The sequence below is a fragment of the Atractosteus spatula genome, chromosome 3 (assembly GCF_055471065.1).
Source record: "Atractosteus spatula isolate fAtrSpa1 chromosome 3, fAtrSpa1.hap1, whole genome shotgun sequence".
In the NCBI taxonomy this organism is placed as follows: domain Eukaryota; kingdom Metazoa; phylum Chordata; class Actinopteri; order Semionotiformes; family Lepisosteidae; genus Atractosteus; species Atractosteus spatula.
Genome location: NC_142708.1, coordinates 26,519,965 through 26,540,210, shown reverse-complemented (window position 1 = coordinate 26,540,210; position 20,246 = coordinate 26,519,965). Strand labels below are relative to the sequence as shown.

The window sequence follows — 20,246 nt, the reverse complement described above, 5'->3', positions numbered from 1 at the left end:
CAGTGGTAGAATGGATCAGATAGACCTGGGACCCATTGTACAGTGCATTGGGGTTTTAGCAACCGGCTGAGAACTCTACATAAAGTGTTAAGCAAGGTTTGAAAGTTCTAAGCAGAAAATTGCAGGACTTGATGAGGAGGAGGGATAGTTAGAAGTGGCCAACAAGTCATGTTCGACTTCAGATGATGGTAAAGAGACAACGGTCATAGAACACCTGTTGACTGGGCTGAGGGTAGGATGCCACGCAGACCCAAGAGTTTAAGTGGAATTGTAAGGAGCAACAGGGACTGAGAGTGGAAACTGGAGCCAGAGGTATAAAAGGTGTTGATTCAGGGCCAGACAGGACACCAGAGACAGAGACAGAGACAGAGACAGAGACAGAGTCAGAGGAGAGAGCAGAAATTAAATTTAGTAACATAGAAGAAGGGTGTAGATCTTTGGTCTGAGGCTCAGTGAATTAAATATGAGCTAAATAAAGTCACAATTTCTACAGTTTATTTACACATCCTGATATGAATTGTGCTGAACTCAAGTTTATCATCTCTGACAGGTGCTTTATTTCACTGTTGCTGTTTTTTGTTCCCTCCCAACACTGCATGTGAGAAAAAGTATAGTGTAGTTTTCTTTCACTCACTGTAAGCCTTCTGTCAGTCCAAAAGGCACGGAATGTTTGGTTTTGTCTTGTTCTTCGTCACTTTGATTTTGACATTTTGTGGCTGATGAGGCCCTAGCTGTTTAACTTCTAACTTTTCTTCTATTGACATTGATGAAAATGGCTTTTGGAGTAAATTCTTAATATGATTCATTGTATATTAGTCACTGGCTTGCAGTTTCACACAAAAAAGTGTCATTCAGCATAGCAGTCATCTCATGAAATTGGTAAAACCTGTACAAGGTTGGGTGTATTTGGGCTGCTAGACCCATTAACCCATCTTGTCCCCATTGGGCTATACGCAAACTGTGCAGAACGCAGTATGTACTAATGTAGGCAGCTTTAACAAAAGCGATGTAATGAGAGCTGACCAAAGCCATGTCACAGGAGCCAGTCCTGACTCCCGCGTAGTGTGTAGTTTAGGACCCTGTACAGACGGTATAATCCGGAAGTGACTGGAAAGGGGGCTACGGGGAAAACATAGTCAGGAAAGGAAGGGATGGCGAACTGGGGGCGGTGCCGACAGTGATCAGGTGCAAGGGGGGAGCGCAGGCAAACAAGTCCAAGGAAGTCCAAAACGGGAAATCTGCGTGCAGTCCAAAATCCAAAGCCGGGTGATCCATCCAAGACAAGACAGGGTTAAAATCCGGAGCGGGATCCGGAACAGGAACAGGAGGTTAGAAACAATGACGAGGCCAGGTGCTCCGAGCCCCGGACTCAGCTAGGTCAGGACGCTGATCGGAAGCCTAAGCCCTCAAGCCGCGGACATAGGGTGACCTGATGCTAGGCGGGCCTCCCGGTGTCCGTCTTCCAATGCAGAGCCCTGAGCTTCCGGAGCACCGGGTTTAAATAAAAGGCGGCGAATCCAGGGACAGGTGTACATAATAATGAAACGAAAAACACAAAAGGGTCGGAGCGCCCTCTAGAGGAGGGTTGACGATCGTGACAAGCCAAGCCTAATACAGTTTAGTCCTTTCCATTGAGATTATGTATTTTACCACATCCACATGAGGATGCTATTTTACTGTCACTTACCCATGTATTACCAATGTCTTGCATGTACTCATACATTATCGGTTTGCCAATGGGTATTACAAGTTAGAATAAAGTAAGAAAATAAAAGTTTGAATTCCAGAAAATGTCCATTTTTGAATGCTTCTTACTTACATACCTACACTTCTGACTGGGAGGGATTAGCTCCTTTAATCCATTATGATGAACCAACAGCGGCTGGGAAGCAGATTTTCCATATAGCCTTCTAAGGTCGTCTGAGGTCCTCCTCACAAACTCTGTGTCCCTGATTAAATCTACATTTGAATGTTTTTAAACGAAACCACAGAAGAAGACAGCTAATACTTTTGGCAAGGCTTCACTCTGTTTGAGTAAACACTGTTTGAGTAAAAAAAAGTTTTCCTGTAATGTTTGTATTTAATCCAGGCCACAAAACATCTTTGAAGGAAGTCATCCAGTTTAAGTAATTATCTTCATAAATTTAATTAGATGTTAGCAAGAGCTGAGAAGTGTTAGTAGTAATCTTTATTTCATATAGCATCTTTGATGATGCATTGCCTGATGACACTTTAAACCAAAACAAAAGAGATAGGTGTACACAAAGTGCTTGAGTGTATAAATGAGTTTCAAGACAGGATTTAAAAGTGCTAACTGATTTGCAGGTGCTCATATTGGCAGCGAGATCATTCCATAGCTTTGAAACAACAGAATAGAAATCATATAAAAACTACAGGATTATGGGATGAGATGAGATTAATGTAATAGTTCTTCAAATACTGTAGGTTAAAGGAGAAAACAGGTGGGATTCATGAGGTGCTTAGCTAAACTGTGTACAAGAATTTTACATTAAGTAATATCAGTCATTAGTACAATAAATCATAGTTTAAAGTTTAAATAAAATATACCACATCTTGTTGTCTCAACCAGCTTATTACCTGAAATCATAGAAAAGCTAGAGTTGATAAGATATGTCAGTGACCTGTAAAAAAACATACAATTAAATAATGACATACATACAGTAGTACTTTCCTAATGTCATTGCAAGAGACAAAGACAGAGACCTTCAAACAAGCTCATTACTGGTAGAAACTAATAGTCCCTTAGGTCCATCCAACAAAACAGTTCATGGTTATTAAATTCAAAGTGGAAACTACCTAATTAAAGTGATGTTTCATTGCAGTTATTTTACATGACTTAATATTAAAGTTAATATTTCACGTTACGAAGGTGTTCTCCCCTTTGTAAGTTTTTCTTTAGTTTTATCTAATCTTAAAATAGCCCTTTCTCTTTTGTAGATACTGACAGCTTCAGAACACTTGGAAAAGTAGTTTCTGGTATATGTTACAGTAATGAATGTTCATTACCAGTTTGAACATTTTAGGTATCATACAGTAGGTACAAAACTTAATTTATAATTTTTGTTGTGAAGCATTTAGTTTGTTTAAAATACATTTTATGTTAGACTGTTGTCTGTGGGATGTTTTATAATATTGTACTATAAAAAACACCAGTTTCTACCAAAGCATCAAAGGTTTAGCCTAATGATTGGGCATCATTCTTGTGAAAAGGGTGACCACTAGTGGATGCATTAGTGAGCAGCTAATTAATTTGTGTCATTGAGAGACAGTTTCAGATGGAATGTGTTGATATTCTCTGCTCCTATTATTAGATTTGTGTTCCTTAGAATCCTTAGACTATTAAGCGGATGAGGCTGTAATCCATCCGTTTTCTAACGGCTTTATCTAATACAGGGTCACAGGAAGGCTGTAATCACATACATTCATAAAATCTCTTCTTTATAACAGCTTAGAATCAAACAGTGGTTTGTAAGTTAAATGAAATGTTCTTTAGATGTGTATTTTGTACACGTCCATCACATAAGCTATTTGTTCTTATTTTGCATGTGTAATGTCTTATGGAACCTTATCAAGACCCTGTCCATGAAACGTTTAAGTAATTCTTTAAGAATATTTATTTTATACATGAGTGTCCATTGTATAATTTTTTTTTTATTAAAGCTTTGAATGATATTATGATATTAATTAACTAATATAATGCATGTACAGGACAGTCCAGGGAATTAGTTATTATATATTTATATCTATTAACACTGATATGGCAGCAGTTTGATTTACTGAGACAGTTGACACAATGTTACTCCCCTTAGTGTTTTGAATGAGCCTGTTCAAGCGAATTCTTGTTATGATCTTGTCCTCGATGGACAGAAGAGACATCTCTCTGCAATTTCAATAGTCAGATATGTCTTGAAGATTGTCACAATTATGTCATCCTTGAAATAGTTCAGGATTACATCTTTATACGAGATTGGTCTAATGAGATGGAGTAGTGTTAGTTTGTAGTGTACAGTGGATTCAAAATGCTTCCTGTAATGAACATTGACTGCGAGTTTGTCTCTTCTTTACATCTAAGAATTACTGCTCCTTGTCCTTTTTTTAATTTCTTAGCAGTAAGCAGTGCTTCTGGCAGTGATGAAAACAGGGGGGTTGATTATGTGTGCAATGTGTGGACATACAACATATTGGACACATACTGGGCAACCAAGCCATATAGGGTCTTGAGTGTAAAGCAGGGATTTTAAAATTAACTTGAAATCTAAGAATCTGGTTAAAAGTCAGTAATGCATTTATTTGTACTCAGCTCAGTCTGGATTCTAACATATTTTAACTAGTTCAGAATTCAGCAGCATGAAAACATATTTTAGGCTTTGAGAGATTCCTGTAAGTCGAGCACTGCAATAGTCAATCCCTGTTGAATGAAATAGATTAATCAGGTTTTTGCTCATTGAAAAACTTACTGGAAAAACTCTGTTGTAACATTGAAAAGTCAATCTCGGATGGAAGATCATGCCCAAATCCATAATTTTGATTCAGAATTAAAGCATGCTCTTGTCAGTTGACAAGGTTACAGTATTAGTGTCACATAACTGATGGGAGGAACCTCAGGCATATCACATGCAAAAAAATCATGCTAGGTTTTAAATCAGAAATGCGATTGGAGACTACTAAAACCACTAATTTAATTTCAAGTGTGGTGTGGATATAGATTTAAATGCATAAACTTGGTCATTCAGATGATGGAATCTTAGTATTTGACTCAGGGGACACATGTCAATAGGGCCCAGTGTCGGAGCAAACTCAATCCAACAATGAAACTAAAACCACCAAGAGAAATAAAACTCTGAAGTTCATCACAGTGGAATTTATACCACTTAAGGACTTGATCAGAAATATCAAACAAGCTGTCCAACTGACTAAATAGAATGTCATGTTTTGCTATATCAAGTGCTGCACTGAAGTCTCAAGAATTAAGACAGTATACCCAATTAACCTGCCTTGAGGAGACCATTAGCAACTGTAAGTGCTATGTGATTGCCTAAAGCTAGATTGGAAGGGATTTAAAGCACTGTCTGCTCTCCTGTTAATCAGAACCTGGCTACTGGGAGTGCAAGCAGTCAGTACTGCCATGGACCATGACAAATACAGGTGACAGACTCCTATATTTCAATGAGTTCTAATGGGTCCAAGGTATCAAATGCATGTATTAGGGACTTATTGAACAGCTGCACCTTATCTTTCAAGTATCAGCAAAAGAAAAAACAAGAAAATTAAGCCAGCAGATTCAGCCAACCTAACATGATCCACTGATTGCCAATTGAGAAAGCTTACAGACCAAGAAGTGAGAGACTGGAAAATTCAGATTGAAAGTGTGATCAGAAAGCTTCAAATCAAGACTAGTCAAATGGGTAAACTAAGGAGCTATTAGCAATGTCTGAATCCAAGATCTGACTTTTGTTACAAGCTGGATCATGGACAAACTGTCAGACCAACACAATCCAAAAATTATTGAAATTGCACACTAGATTGGAATGTTGCAAGTCCATGTGGATAATACAATTCATCCAGGATTGAAATTTTGTTTAATTTAAAACACAGCAAGAGTAACAGATCAGCAACTTCACTTTAAAAGGCAATGTTATATTAAAGAGGTCCATTGATTGTAATATGTATAATATGATTGTAACAATAGTCTGGGCGGCAAAAAAGTCAGAGCCGTACACTAATGTGATGAATACTCAGGTATAACAAAAGGAAATTAATGCATTTGTACACAACTCCAGTGATGATGAATAATCACCCTGTGTAGTATTATTTCTTATAACTGATTTTCAAAGGATTTTTACTAGTTTTCTTCCTTTTTTGTAGTTAAGGTTTCTAGTCACACCATGTCAATTTAGTCTCCTCAGTAACCAAAGTAACCAAACAGTAACTAATCAATTACATTAATAAAAATGTATTTCTGATTTGAAGTATTACATTTACTTACCTTAACACAAAATACATATATTAATATAATATTAATACACAGATCTTTGACTATAATGTTTTTTGGCATTTAGTGTAGACACTTTTCATTAAACTGATATGCATTTCATTAACCTTACATTTCTTTAAATTCATGAGATTATACAGGTCTTCCTTAAAAACAGGTCATCTTAAACATGTTTTCTTTGTGTGATCTGAACTCATAGGTGTGAATCTACAACACTATTGGTAATATAAAACTTTTTCACAGATTCTTATCAGATTATGTGGATTTCTAATCTGTGATAAAAAATGACTGTTCTTCCAATTGTGGTCATAAACAGTGGCATAATTAAAATCCACTTCAGAACCATATTGAAAAGATTTAGTGATGTGATAGCTGAATCTCCGTTGCTTACTGTTTTTTTCTGAGATATTATTGTGAGCATTCTATTATTTATTTTCAGGATGACTTTAGTACATTCATGGATCTCTAAGAAATGTAAAAAGAGTTTTTTTAGATTTGCTTTATTGTTTGAAAGAGATCCTCGTTCATTTTCATTACCAGCCTTATGTTTCCAGTTTTGTTTAGTGATATTATATTTTGCCCGTCACTGGCAATATTTTTTAAGAATCCAGTCAGTGATGTTCTGTTGGAAGAAATAGACATGCTTTATTTCAGACTGTGATGGGAATTCTCGTTCACTCATGATTTTTAAGGCACTTCTACTGATCTATTTCTCAGTACATTTATTAAGCATTGTACTACTTTAAAAGGGCTGCTTGCTTCAAAATACCATCTGTTTAGCATTGCAATGTTTGTGTTTATACACCAGGCATACTAACGAATATCCATTAAGGCCTTAACCGTATGCCAGGGAACTCATAAGATTCTGTGTGATTAGAAATAAACCTTTGGTTTAATTAGCATTTTTGGGGGATTTTTCAAATGGAGTTGAATATAATAAAGGAGTTGAAAGATATAACCATAATCCTAAAACCTAAAATCCTAAAAATTGGACAGTTCCATTGTTGCAACATTTTCTGCTCAGAAGCATTTCTAAACACCATTTAACCTTTTTGGTGCTAATAAATGACACAGATGATGCCCTTTTGTGCAGTACTGTAGTGTAGAGGAGTCATTTATTAACGCTCAGGTAAGAATCTGGAGAACATTGGATTCAGAGGTTTTTTTGTGGTCCCACTAATGGTTCATAGGAGCAGCCTTCCATATTTCAGCAGCCCATAGTGCCCTTTAACAAACCCAGAATGGGGAAAAAAATATTTGGAATTAAAATCCAGAGATTACATTACAATTGTAGCTTTCAACACCTTAACCCCCTTGCTGGGAAAAAAAATCCAGAATGATTAATTAGCTCAACATTTGTAGTGTGCCTTGTGGGTCTTAGGGCAAAGGAAAGGTTCATAGAAGTGTTTTCATTGGAGCTTTTTCTTTTCTTTCTTTCCATTGAACTTGTATTACTGGCCTTGGGTACCAGGTATGGAACTGTGCTCTGTGGGCCCTCATATGCTAGCTGACATAACTCTTCAAATGTCTGGAGTATTCTAACCTCTCCAATTAAAGCAACCCAAGATGAAATCCAGAAATACGAAGGGATGCCAAGATTTTAAGATCCAGTATACACATTCTTGGCAGGGTGTAAAAATAGCATTGCTTTTAGAACTCGGCTCGGATTTTTAGGTTCTGTGCATATGTACAGTATACCTATTTTGGTATCTTTGCATACATAGAGTGATTCTGCTTTCTAATGCTGTCGGCAACATATTGTTACTTAACATGCACATGCTAGGCCTAGTTAATAAAAGGCTGGATACGTGTAGCAACTGATCAACACTTTACCTTGGTACTGACTTTTTGGCGACACAGGAGTAAGGATTAAGTTCTTCATGTCCTTCGTTGGAACAATGATCTATAGCAAGGCTTCTTTTTAATTTCAAATTGTTTAGAAAAAAAATGTTTAACTGAGTGAATTTAGCATTTTCAAGTCTTTTGTGTATGCATGTAGTGATAACAATGCAACTCTGTGATAAAAAATATCTTAGAAATGACAGATAGAATGAAAAATTGAATTAGAAGGCTGCACTTCAGTTCACTGTTTCAACTGGCTTGGTTCCAAGCTTTCTCCACAGGGAGATAAGAAACAATTCTCTCTCCTGCTTACACAAGAGGATATTATTATAAATCTGTTTAAAGAAACCTCAGGACCCCTTCCTTTTCCTTTTATTCTCTGTTTTATATACATTTTTATTGGTTTGTATGACTTGTAATATATCCTTGCAATGCGGTCAAAGACTTTTTAGATGAGGTGAAAGCTGCAAGAGCTCAAAATGCCAGACAATGAATGGTTGTATTGGATTGTGGATTTGTAGTGATGTATATCTCTGTAATAAATTATATATTAATCGGCTATGACATATTTCACTTCTATTAATTCTCAGTGCCATGTATGTGGATTGGTGAGTTACATTTCCTTGTAGACTAAAAAAAACAAGAAGAAGAAAGTAATAAAACTGCCCATTGCCCATACTGGCTCGTGTGTCTAGGATTATAAATGCAAACTTGCATTTTGATTCAGGATCACAATGCCACGCACGATTGATGTCTGCGCCCACATCTGATGTCTGTGTCCTATGCCAGAGGTTGTGTAGCAGGTCATTAAGAATGTGGCTGGAGCAACAGAGTCATTGTACCAGCTCTTGGGTGTGTCAAACAGGTGTGCAAATAACACGATCACCTATGGTATTACATCTGACAAGTAGTAGACTAGATACTGATTAAGCATTATACCATACAGCAAAAGGGCACTGATAGAGCACATTTCAAAAGAACCTATTCAGAGCCTGTCAGATGTTGCAGAACCAGCAGGCAGGATTGAAGATATAGTTTGTCAAATGCTGCACATGTTTGGCTACAAAAGACACGTAACTAGGAAAAAAGACTTTATTGATGGTGTCATATGTGAAGCACATTTTTTTCTGGGCTGCAGAAATGCATCAATATCCTGTGGAGTTAAGGAGAATGGTAATGTTTTCCAATCCCGATGTCAGCAATTCAGCTGAACAGGCTCTACGGGCAGGGAGGAAGGCAGGTGAAGAATTCCACCCCTCTGTTTTGCAGGGAAGAGACAGATACCAGTGTCGTGGAGTGGGATGTCATTGGATATTGTGGAAAATGAACCATCTTTTTATTAAAGGTCATCGGTTACTGTACATCAGTATTCTTCAGACCCACCTCCTATCACTTTCAGAGTTCCAACAGTTACTTAAGGCACGTTAAATAATATTTGAGTGGAAATCTTTCATGTAGGGCAGCCGGATAGCATACTGGTTAGCATTGCTGCCTCACAGCTCTGGGGCCTTGGGTCAGTTCTTGTGGTGCTGTCTGCGTGAAGTTTATATGTTCTGCCTGTGTTTGTATGGGTTTTCTCCAGATACTCCAGTTTCCTCCCATAGCCCAAAGACATACTGGTAGGTTATTTGCCTTCCAGGAAAATTGATCCTAGTGTCTGTGTATCTGTGTCTATGCCCTGCGAAGGACTGGCGTTCTATCCATGCTGTATCCTGCCTTGCAACCATTGCCTGCTGGGATAGGCTCTGGTTCCCCTGAATTAGATAAAACATTTAGAACATGGATGGATTACTAATGTAGCGCCCATCCATAAAAAGGGGACTAAAACTGAGAAATAAAACAGAACCAAGTAATTACTGTATAGACTAAGTCTGAATTATATTACGTGTAAGGTCAGGGAAACAATAATTAGAACTTAATTATAATATCTGTATGGCAGTAGAATTTCTTACAATGGAATAGTCAGCATTGGTTTAGAAAAGGTATGCTTTCCTTTATTAACTGATTAGAATTCTTTGAACAAGTAAGTGGCAGTAATGGATTAAGAGCATAAGATATAGGTCACCGCGGAAGCATTCTGAACAGGTTTGAAAGGTTTCTTACCTCTGAAAGTATTTAGCAAAATGTTAATTTAGCACTTCCTAATTAGTTTAATACAGGGCTTGTGCATTATTTATCATATGTTAAGAACAGCAGAATTTATTTTTCCAATTACCTTTATATATAGACCTACTGTATATGTTTTAGGTTGTGTTGTGGTTTGCTTATGTGTGTGCAGCTTTGAGGCTTTAAAGGCATTATTTTGAGGCTGCTATGAACTGTGTCAGGGATAAGCCCTCGATAATTTTACTGCAGTGTGGATCCTAGTGAGTTCGAAGCATAAGAAAAATATGTGCAGATCCTGCAAAATGGGATTTTAGCTGTTTGTCAAACGTAACTTGTTTTTTATCATTGAAATTGGATTAATTTTTATATTAGTATTTTTGAAGCCTATTATTTTTTACCATTAAAATTATTCTGCTTATTTTCAACACGATACCTTGTATCCATTGCTTGTAGGTTTAGGCTCTGGCAACCCTGCAACCCTATATTAGATAAAGAGGTAAGAAATTGGATGGATTTTTAACAAGATAGATTGTAAGCCTTTAATAAATATTTTTTTTTCTGCCCAGTATCTTGCCTGTAAATCAGACCAGCCTTTTACATTACTGTCCAGATTATTTCTCATTCTGTGTCATTCTGCTGTTGATGGTCATTTCATTCTCTTGTCACACTTCCTTAATGCATCAGTATCAAGGGAACTCTTTGCACTAACAATTTACAGCTGGTGTTAACTTAAGCATGGTTATGTGTCCCTTGTTGTTAAGTGAAATTTGGAAACAAAATCTTGACAGAATGTCAGCATTTTGGCTGCCTTCCAAGTAGTTCAAGACTTATCATGTTACACCTCATTGTAAGCGCTTATTTATGATAGAGCTGTGAGATTTTTTAATTCTGTCTATAGTGTAGTAGATGGTCTTTTCAACAGTTTAGGATTTTATGATTCCAGCACACTTGAGTAGGTACTCTTTTGGTGAGTTATGTAGTACGTAGTAGGACTCATGTGGAGATCTTTATAGCATGCAATGAGATATTATTTTTACCTTGCATTTGTATTTTAAATGTATTTTTCACACGGAAATCTTCAGAAAAAGCATATTATGAAAAAAACAGCTTTAATTATTAATCTTGGATTCCCAAATTTTATAACTAATTTGCATTTCAAGTTATATTAAATTTGCCACTGTATTCTCATAGTTGTTTTTACTATTGAAAACTAAATTGCAGCATAATTTTATTGTTCACTATGGATACAGTAAAAGTAATTTTGGCCTAAAAACAAGAAACAAATACAGTAACTAGCTACGTTATTTAAAATAAAGAGAAAAAATACCTTCTAGCAGAGTAGTTAGTAGTGCTTTTCAGATCTTACAACAAGTCCATTTTTCTATGGAAATACAATTCAAAGATACTTGTGTTAAAGCAGGTTGTCTGTTTTGCTTATTTCATGTCACAGGATGACAGAAAAGTATAGTATCTGTCCCATGCCCAACTTCAAATTTCACACAGGCAGTGCCCGAACACATTCCACATTCAGTTTCACTGGCTACAAGATAAAAATATAATACTTTTATACTACTCATTTTTTAAACTGAGTTGTTATGAAAGCAATACTAAGCTTTTGAAATATATACAAAAGTACTCTTGTCCGGGTGGCATTCATTGATTGGAATTGATTCATAAGGATTTTTGGCTTCTTCTATAGTGTCTGTCTTTGATATATAAACTATAATGTTACATAAACATATACATTGTAATTACATTTTCCCTAATTACATAAAACAAATCCTGAAATTATCTGTTTTTAGTTGTTTATCTGCATCAAGTCAAGCTTGACTAACAGTCTCTCCAATCCTTTCTGATTTAGTGTTTCCAATTCCAAACCTAAATTCAGACTGACCGCGGAGTAGTTATTTCATTGTAGCTGTAACAGTCTGCTCTGGAGACTGGTTATGTCTTTCTTCCAGTCTAATTGTATAAATTCTTACTCTCAGATTAAGTTATACTCATGGAATTGTAGTATCCTGCCCATAGTTCGTATTGTAATTTCACTGGGAGCACTAATGAAGTACAGTACCAGTATGGCATGCAAATGGACTTGAATGTCCTTTTTTCTTTAAATTTTCTCTCTCTGGGATAGGTTGGTTAGGTTTGTATTGGTCTGATCTTTATTAGGCCTGTTGTTTGATTAAATTTTAAGTATGAGTTATTTGAATGTGAATCAGTGGTTTTTGTCAGAAATGACTCAAGAGAGATCTGAGTGCAGGACAATAGGCACTCAATCAATCGCTTTTTAATGAACCGTCATCTTAATCTTAACAATATCTCAGAATAATCCTAAAAACTATCTGCCAAGGATAATCTGGTGTTGCTTCTGTCACTAACAGTGGTGAATTTATGGAATTATAATTGCAGTGACTTTACAACATGCTGCCATTTAATCTCTTGAGGGACCTTTTGACTTTACACTGAAAAGATTGATAAATATTTATTCCATTTTCAATGCCTGTGCAATCATATTTTCACCCATGTTTTCCTCAAGGGTATTCTAAATATTTCAGCTTTTCTTTAAAGTTCTGTTTAAAGGTTTCTTGAGGTATCTGCAGTAGAAAGACGTGGCTATAAAACATTTTCCCACCACAAGACCCCTATTTAGCAGAAGTAAGGGGACCTGTGCTCCTTGCACTAGGGGTTATATTACATACAGTAATAACTAGTGAATGTAATGGGGACCATCCTTTTCAATTGTTTCTGTAAACCCTGTTCAGATATATAGAATTTGTGAACTTGCTTTATTTTGTTGAAATGCACAACCATTAGTGAAGAAATGTATTATGTTTGCTAATTTTTCTTAAATATGTGATTAATTTAATAATCTTCAGTAGCTTTGCAAGCACGAACACCAGCATTATCATGAAGAATGATATCATAATAATTGTTTGCATTAGTATAGCAGTATTCATCTCAGAGGATCTGAAAGCTTCACATACTGTATAGGAGCGGAGTCCACTTCCTTCAGCATTGTGGTGCAGTGACCATTTGGGTGACACGTGGCAGTCGTTCTGTGCTTCAGAAAAAGATCATGTATAAAACTGAGAAACTGCTTCACTAATTGAATTAACTTTAGTCAGGCCAGATGTGCATACCCAGCGAAGAGTTTAGACAGGACACCAGGTTTAACACTCTTATGAACAGTGTCATGGAATCGTTAATGACAAAGTAGTAAGGATCTCAGTCTAGTGGCAAACTGTTCCCTGTCACCACACTGGTTCAAAAGGTTGGGAATTCTGTTCCAAAGAGAAGATCACCACCTGCTGGTTTTCCAACGCTACTTACAGCAGCAGTCTGGTTTTCTACAGAGATCTCCCATCCCTGTAACTGACCAGGCCTAGTGTTCTTCTAAGATCTGACAGGCTGCTCAGAGACCACACAAGGCTACACATTTCGGTTTGTTTGGTTTGGTTTCCTTGGAGTGAATTTAATTTTGTTCTTATTTTGAAATGTACAGTTAGTTATAGAACACATTCTTGAAGTCTTCAGTTATGAGCCATACGAGTTACCTGAAACTGAAATGATATTTATCTTTTTATTTATTTTGAAATTTCCAGGAAAATAAGTGAAGTGAACGAGACAGAAGGAAGATTCTCAAAACCTTTGGCTCCACAAGTGTAACTTTGAAAGTTATTGCTAAATGTTCAAGGACTCCCTGAAACATTAGAATTAGAATGTTTTCAGTGAGAACTGTGTCATTACTCCAGCTGACACCTGGTCGCCTGTGGGCACTTTGAGACTACTTTTAAAAGGAAGTCAGTCCTTTATTCTTCCCATGCTGGTATGAGATGAATGATGAATAGATGGAGATTTAAAATTAGGTTTTATAGAAACAAATTCCTTCCTGGAGAAAATACATTTGAAATTTAATTTTTTTTGTTCTCCTAATTACTATCCCTATATACATACAGTAACTGAAGTACAAGAATTACATGTTACAGGTCAGGAAGAATTTTAACATAATTTAAGCACATAAATATTTATTACTGAAATTAATTCTGCTGAGTTTTTTGTTTTTTCAAATAATACAATTATGATTTAAACAAATACATTTTGCATTAAATAATATGGTGCAAATTTATTACAAAAGCTATTGAATTTCCAAGGGTGCTTTTCTCTTAATACAAATAACTGCCCCTATAGTTTGCACTTACCAGTATGTGCTAAACTCTACCACATACAGTAAGAAGCTCAGTAAGATGTAGTCCCTTCTCTGTGTCATAATCCTATAGGTAGATGCTTGCCTAGTTGGCTCAGAAGCAAGAATTTCCGTTGGAAAGAGAAGCAGCAGGGGACAGTCTTTTTCTGGCCAAATGAACTTTGTAAAATAAAGAGCTCCCAACATTGTGATCTGTTCTGTTGTTTTAGCTCTGGAGACTTGCGCCACATAGCTTGTGCAATAGAAAAGGGGTCATTTCCAAAGGTTTCTGACATCTCACTTTGTTTTTAAAAAAAAACATTTTCTGATTTTTGTCACTTTTAAATGTTTGTCAAGTGCTTAAAACCGTCTACAAATTTTGGATAGATAGCAAATAGAGACCTTTACTCCTAGGCATGTTTCCAAGTAACCAAGTGCCCTGGGATCTATTGTACCCTGGGCAGACATTAAGCAAACATTAGCACAGTCACATGCGTTTGTTTGAATTTCCACTGCAGGAGCGAAAAAACATTGTGTTTGTGCTGAATCAGGTGGACCAAGAGAAAAAGATTGTGAATACGATTCACTTGTAAGAGACAGTGTGAATTTATTAAACTTAGTTTTTCATTAGTACTCTATTGTGAGCATAATGCAGAATTTTGTGTGCACATTTTATTTCATGGCCAAATTTCATTGGGGCAAATGACATGCATCCGGTTGAAAATGTATGAATGGATGGCAGTCCATTACAGGGCACACACAGATAAGCACACAGCCACTCCAGGACCAGTTTTCCCAGAAGCCTGTTATCTTACTAATATGTCCTTGGATTGTGGGAGAAAACCAGAGCGTCTGTAGGAATCCCACACGTACATAGAGAGAACATACAAACTCCATACAGACAGCACCCCAAGTCCAAATGGCACCCAGAACTCCAGCGCTGTGAAGCAGAAATACTAACTACTGTGCCACTGTGCTGCCTGAGTAAATGATATGTTAACGTGTAATTTTGTTTGCTTATGTGTTTATGTGTAGTGGTTTACAATGATTTACGAAAGAAGTTTACAAAATCAAGACCATTGCTCTTGATAACTAAAGAGAAAATAGTTTCTGAAAACATGTGCCACAAAGTGTAAATGGTGTCATACAAAACGTACCATAAGAAATGAGACCGAGACAGTATAACATACTCCAATTCACCATTTTTCTCTTTTAAATTTGTTTTCTGTGATAGCTCAAAAATGTTAACATTAATTTGCAGTGGTGGGTAAGTATTTGGTAGTATATAGCTACAGCTGTTTCAGTCAGGCTTGCCAGAATTGGCTCCGGCTCCCCCAAGACCCTGAATTAGGGGCAGCAGTTAGAAGATGGATGGATATTTCATTCAAGTAGCTTTAGATGTACAAACCTCATTTGAACTATAAAATGATGGATATCCATTTCTGGAAATAAATAAATGTCTGCAGGAATCAGCTATGCAGTGGTTATAATATTCACTGCAGCCTTTGAGAAAAGCAGTGCATGGTACAAAAATCATATTAAAAGTAAACATAATTTAATACAAAATCTACTAAATTGCAGAGTCTCCCCTTTTTGAATATTTAAGATGCAGTTCAATCTGTTGGCCATCTCAGCCCCTTTAAAAGGAACACTAGGTAAAAGTATTGTTTTAATCTAGGATTCCGAATTTGCAATTAGGGCACTTACAAGTTTTATTCTGTTACGGGCCTACTACAGTTTTATGGGACTGTAAAATAATTCTTGTAATTGATTCATAACTAGTACGACCCTCCATAAGTTGCTAAGTGACTGAGTGTGCTCCTGCTTTCTAGGGAGGTAGTATACAGTAGCTAATAACTTGAAAGAGAGCCCAACCAAAGATACCCATCTTGTTTCAATTGTAGAACAAGAACTACAGTATCAACCTTGGAGCTCCATTTCTTGTGTGATTTTTTAACAGTCCGTTCAATTATGTAAGTTGTTTTAATGAGTATCATTAGACCTGTACATGATAATAAGAAGGTTAGTTTAAGAACATCTATAGACCTAACTGTTGGGCTCTGTGCTCATTATATACAGTAGTGTTGTAATGTTTTAATGTTGCATAATTGGGTATATCTTTGACATTCAGGTTTATAATTCACCCATCCATCCTTTTTCTAACTGTTATCCAATACAGGTAGTCATAGCCTGTCTTGGATATCTTGCACACACTCATACCAGGACAAGTTTTCCCAGAAACCAATTAACATGCCAGTTTGTCTTTGGACTGTGGGAGAAAACCCACACAAACATGTGGAGAACATACAAACTCCACGCAGATAGAACCCCAGGTTAGGAATTGAACCCAGGGTCTCAGCACTGTGAAGCAGCAATGTTAACCACTGCACCGTTGTGTACACCCTAATATTATCAGCAAAAATACTTTTCTAAAGATCTTTTTTTCAAAATAAATGGACATATTGAAGTGGGTACCATCAGTTCAAAACATTACATCCACTTTCACATATCCACCCCATCACATTCCACACATTCCAGCCCTTCTTAAAAACATGTCTGCCCCTACCTCCATGCCTCCTCTGAATCAGTATGAAGAGAACAAACAACTCAAACAGCTGCCGTACTGACACAAGTGAATTCAGAAGCACCTCGCACAATTAAATAAGTTAAATACAAATATTGTGAATAAGTATTGACAAAATTAAAGTAATGGCCATGTGAAATAATTAGGTTGAACACAACATGTGTTTTTGTTCTAATATGATAAAATGTATGCACAGAATCCCCCAAACTATTGGGTATCAATTTTTATAAACATTTTGGTATAAAACATGTTCAATATAAATAACAATAAAATGTTTATTCCAATGTAATTAAAATTCATATTAAACTCAGAATCGCAAATACAAATTGCTTTACTGTGAAGCAAGAATAATAGTTTTGACTCTGCTGCCCCAGTACTTTTGGAGGGCATCGTATCATGCTTGTTTTTATAATGGAGCTGATTGCTGAATTAATAAAGTTTAAAGGTTGCCATCGATCTAAGTTTTTAGACAAGCTAAACAGCAAAATTTATTGATTGCTGGCTGTCCAGTTGGGTAAATGAATTTAGCTGACACAAGCAAATGTGCAACATAGATAAGCAGAAACAGTAATTCTTTAACTAGAGTTTGATGTAGTTCTGACAAAGTCTGTACTTTAAGCTAACTGGGTTTTTGTCGTAAAAAGACAGTAATTCGTGATATGCTTTTACAGACAACAAAGCAATTGTTTTGCTAACCAACAGTCACTGATTCCTGGCATGGATGGAGATTGCTGAATATTTTTTAACCTCATCTGTCCACCTGTGGTTGAAATATTCTGTGGTTACATTTCCTACATCAAGATTCTCTTAGCCAGTGTTCTACAACAAGACAAGATATAGATTCTGTGCAGTGAAATAAAGAGACTACTACATACAGTACACAGGTTGTTTATATTCTTAGATATTTTTTATGCTAAGGCCTACCATGTGTGGATAACCAACTATTAGCTGTTGTGGCTGGACAGAGGAATTGTTTGTGTGTATTTGTGGGCTAACACTGAAACTGTTATTTGTTTTGTGATATAAATTGTTCTTGAATGTGATATAATCATGTCTGTTAGAATTATTTTTCAAAATAAATACCTAAAACCCCAAAACATAGACTCTCTGGCAGCTAAATTGTCTCAAGTTAAGTGTTAACAGGTGTTTCTCAGATTTTCTGAGTCTTTGGTGAGCCAAGAAGAGTGATAGGATGATTGTTATTTCCTGGCCATCTTAGTTAGTTTTTCTAATGGTCTGTGGGTACTGACACTTATATTAGGCAAAGATTAGGAGATTTGTGTGGTAAATAGTAACATATCATTGTAGATGACAGGTTTGCATGTTTTTAGCATGTCTCTGGCCTGAGCCAGCACAATTATGGTATTTTTTTTTACCTACTTTCTTCTCACTGCTTGTACCATTCGGACAGATCACGTTCTCATTCTCTCAGTATAATAGATTCTTAAAACGAATAGATAGTGCAGGTCACTGCATGTTTCACTAAATCTAGAAATAGGCTTAAATAAAATAAAGATGTTCCCCAATACTTGCAGCAAAAACAGAACAGAAGTCTGAAAGAGGTTATATATCTGAAACCACTACAGCTCTGACTGCACTTCTGGGAAATACTGTCATGTCTGAAAACACTCAGCAGATGGTTCGTCTCTGGGTTCAGTTACAGTAAGCATTTATGAAGTGACACAGTGTACATTGAACCACATGCAAGGCCCTTTAAATAACAAACTCTGGAGTAACTCTTCACGTTCACTCTGCATCACTGCTAGGTCTTTTAATAGAACAGAGAAATTTCTTATTTGCTTGTGATAACATTAATAAGCCTTCAGGCTCTCATGACAATACAAGGCTGCTGTGAGATATTTCGAACAAATACACTTAGGAATCTTGCGTATATCAAAGCTATAAGGGAAGCCTGAGATAATTAATGGACTAAGTAAATTTGCTTTTAAATTGAAAAGCCCTTTTCAACATCTCAGTTGCCAGTTGATCATAAATTATAAGAGTAACTTGGCTAAGTTGTGGACTTGCACAAGATGACCTACTGTACCTAACCTACCCCTTAACTTAAGAAGTGAAACAATTTCTTACTTCTTCAGAAGAATTGCCTTGTAGTGGGGCAACCTGCAATGAGTATTTGCCAAGTGTCACTTATTATTTTTATTATTATTGTTGTTGTTTGGTAGTATTAGTTTCCTGCTACTATTGTTCCCACTACTGTGGGAAGTGTGGTGATTAGCACAACAGCTAAAAACACATGGGCTTTGGCATTGATTTTCAACCAAGGCACATTCTGTGTGGAGTTTGCGTGTTCTCCCATGGTAATGTGGGTTTTACCAAGTGCTGTGGTTTCAAAAGCCAAGGACTAGGCTAGGTTGATAATATGGATGATTGGGTTCATGTTATTTAAACTCGCCTAGGGGCGGCATGGTGGCCCTGGGTTCAATTCCTGAGGGGTGCTATCTGCATGGAGTTTTCATGTTCTCTCTGTGGGTGGGATGCATGGGTTTCCTCTCGGTGCCCTGGTTTCCTTCCACAGACAAAACGCATATTTGATGGTTAATTGTATATTGGGGAAAATGCTGTTGTGAGTTTCTGCATGTTTGTGTCTGTCTGTGCCCTGCGATGAACAGAGGTCCTATCCAAGGTGTATCCATGTGCCCATTGGTTGCCGGGATAGGTTACGACTCCCCCGTGACCCTGAAGTGCATAAAGCGGTTAGAAAATAAATGGATGACTGGTTGGAAACTCACATCGATGTTTTTGAAGGAAGTAGTGGCTTATTATGTTAGGGACAAGTGTCTTTCAGTTTCCAAGGACTGTGAGATGTGCTGTCTACATTATGTGTTCTACTGTTATATGAAGATAAATCAGGGTAACAATTTACATTCTGTAATGAGGTAACCATATTGCACCTTTATTACAGTTCCAGCCAGAGGCCCTCACTTCACTGGCTGCCGGTCCCGAGAACAGGAGACGTTCAGATGCTGGTGGAGCCCAGGGAGCTATCAGAACCTGACCGAGCCCGGCACTCTGAGGGTCTTCTTCCAGAAGCGAGACAAGTAAGAGACATGGGAGAAGCAGTAGCTGTAGTGGAAGGGAGCACTGTCAAGCAAGTGGGACTGAATGGATCCAAATGATAATCCTTCTATCACAGACAGAAATTGTTTAATAGCTGAAATAGGTTTAAGAAATATACCACAGTGAAAAGTGTTTTAAGTTTTTAATCCTCTATATCTGAACGTGGCCTGACAGAAGCTTTGCTAAAGAAATGATATTGAAGTGTTCTAGTCTTGTTCTTTGGCTTGTGTGAGTAAGTTTCAATTTGTCTGTGATGTACAGTAGTTATTGCTAAGGACATTGACAGGCCTGGTTTGTTTCTGATTGTTTTTGAAGAGTGGTTAAAAAACTGATAGCAATGTTATTTATTTGGTAACATGTTTTATATTCAGTTAGTTCAAGTATTTTTATGTTGTATCCATTTTTTATTCCATTGCTTCTAGTTTACAGTTTGGAGGGAA

General features: G+C 36.8%; 1 protein-coding gene across 1 annotated transcript in view; it reads left to right on the top strand.

Moving 5' to 3' along the window:
• The window catches only part of ghra (growth hormone receptor a), an 81,366-nt gene that overhangs the window by 48,040 nt on the left and 13,080 nt on the right, over nucleotides 1–20,246 (top strand). The window contains exon 3 of the mRNA XM_088910546.1: nucleotides 19,652–19,787. Within this exon, the coding sequence (XP_088766672.1) occupies nucleotides 19,652–19,787 (136 nt within the window). The remainder of the gene's footprint in view (nucleotides 1–19,651; nucleotides 19,788–20,246) is intronic.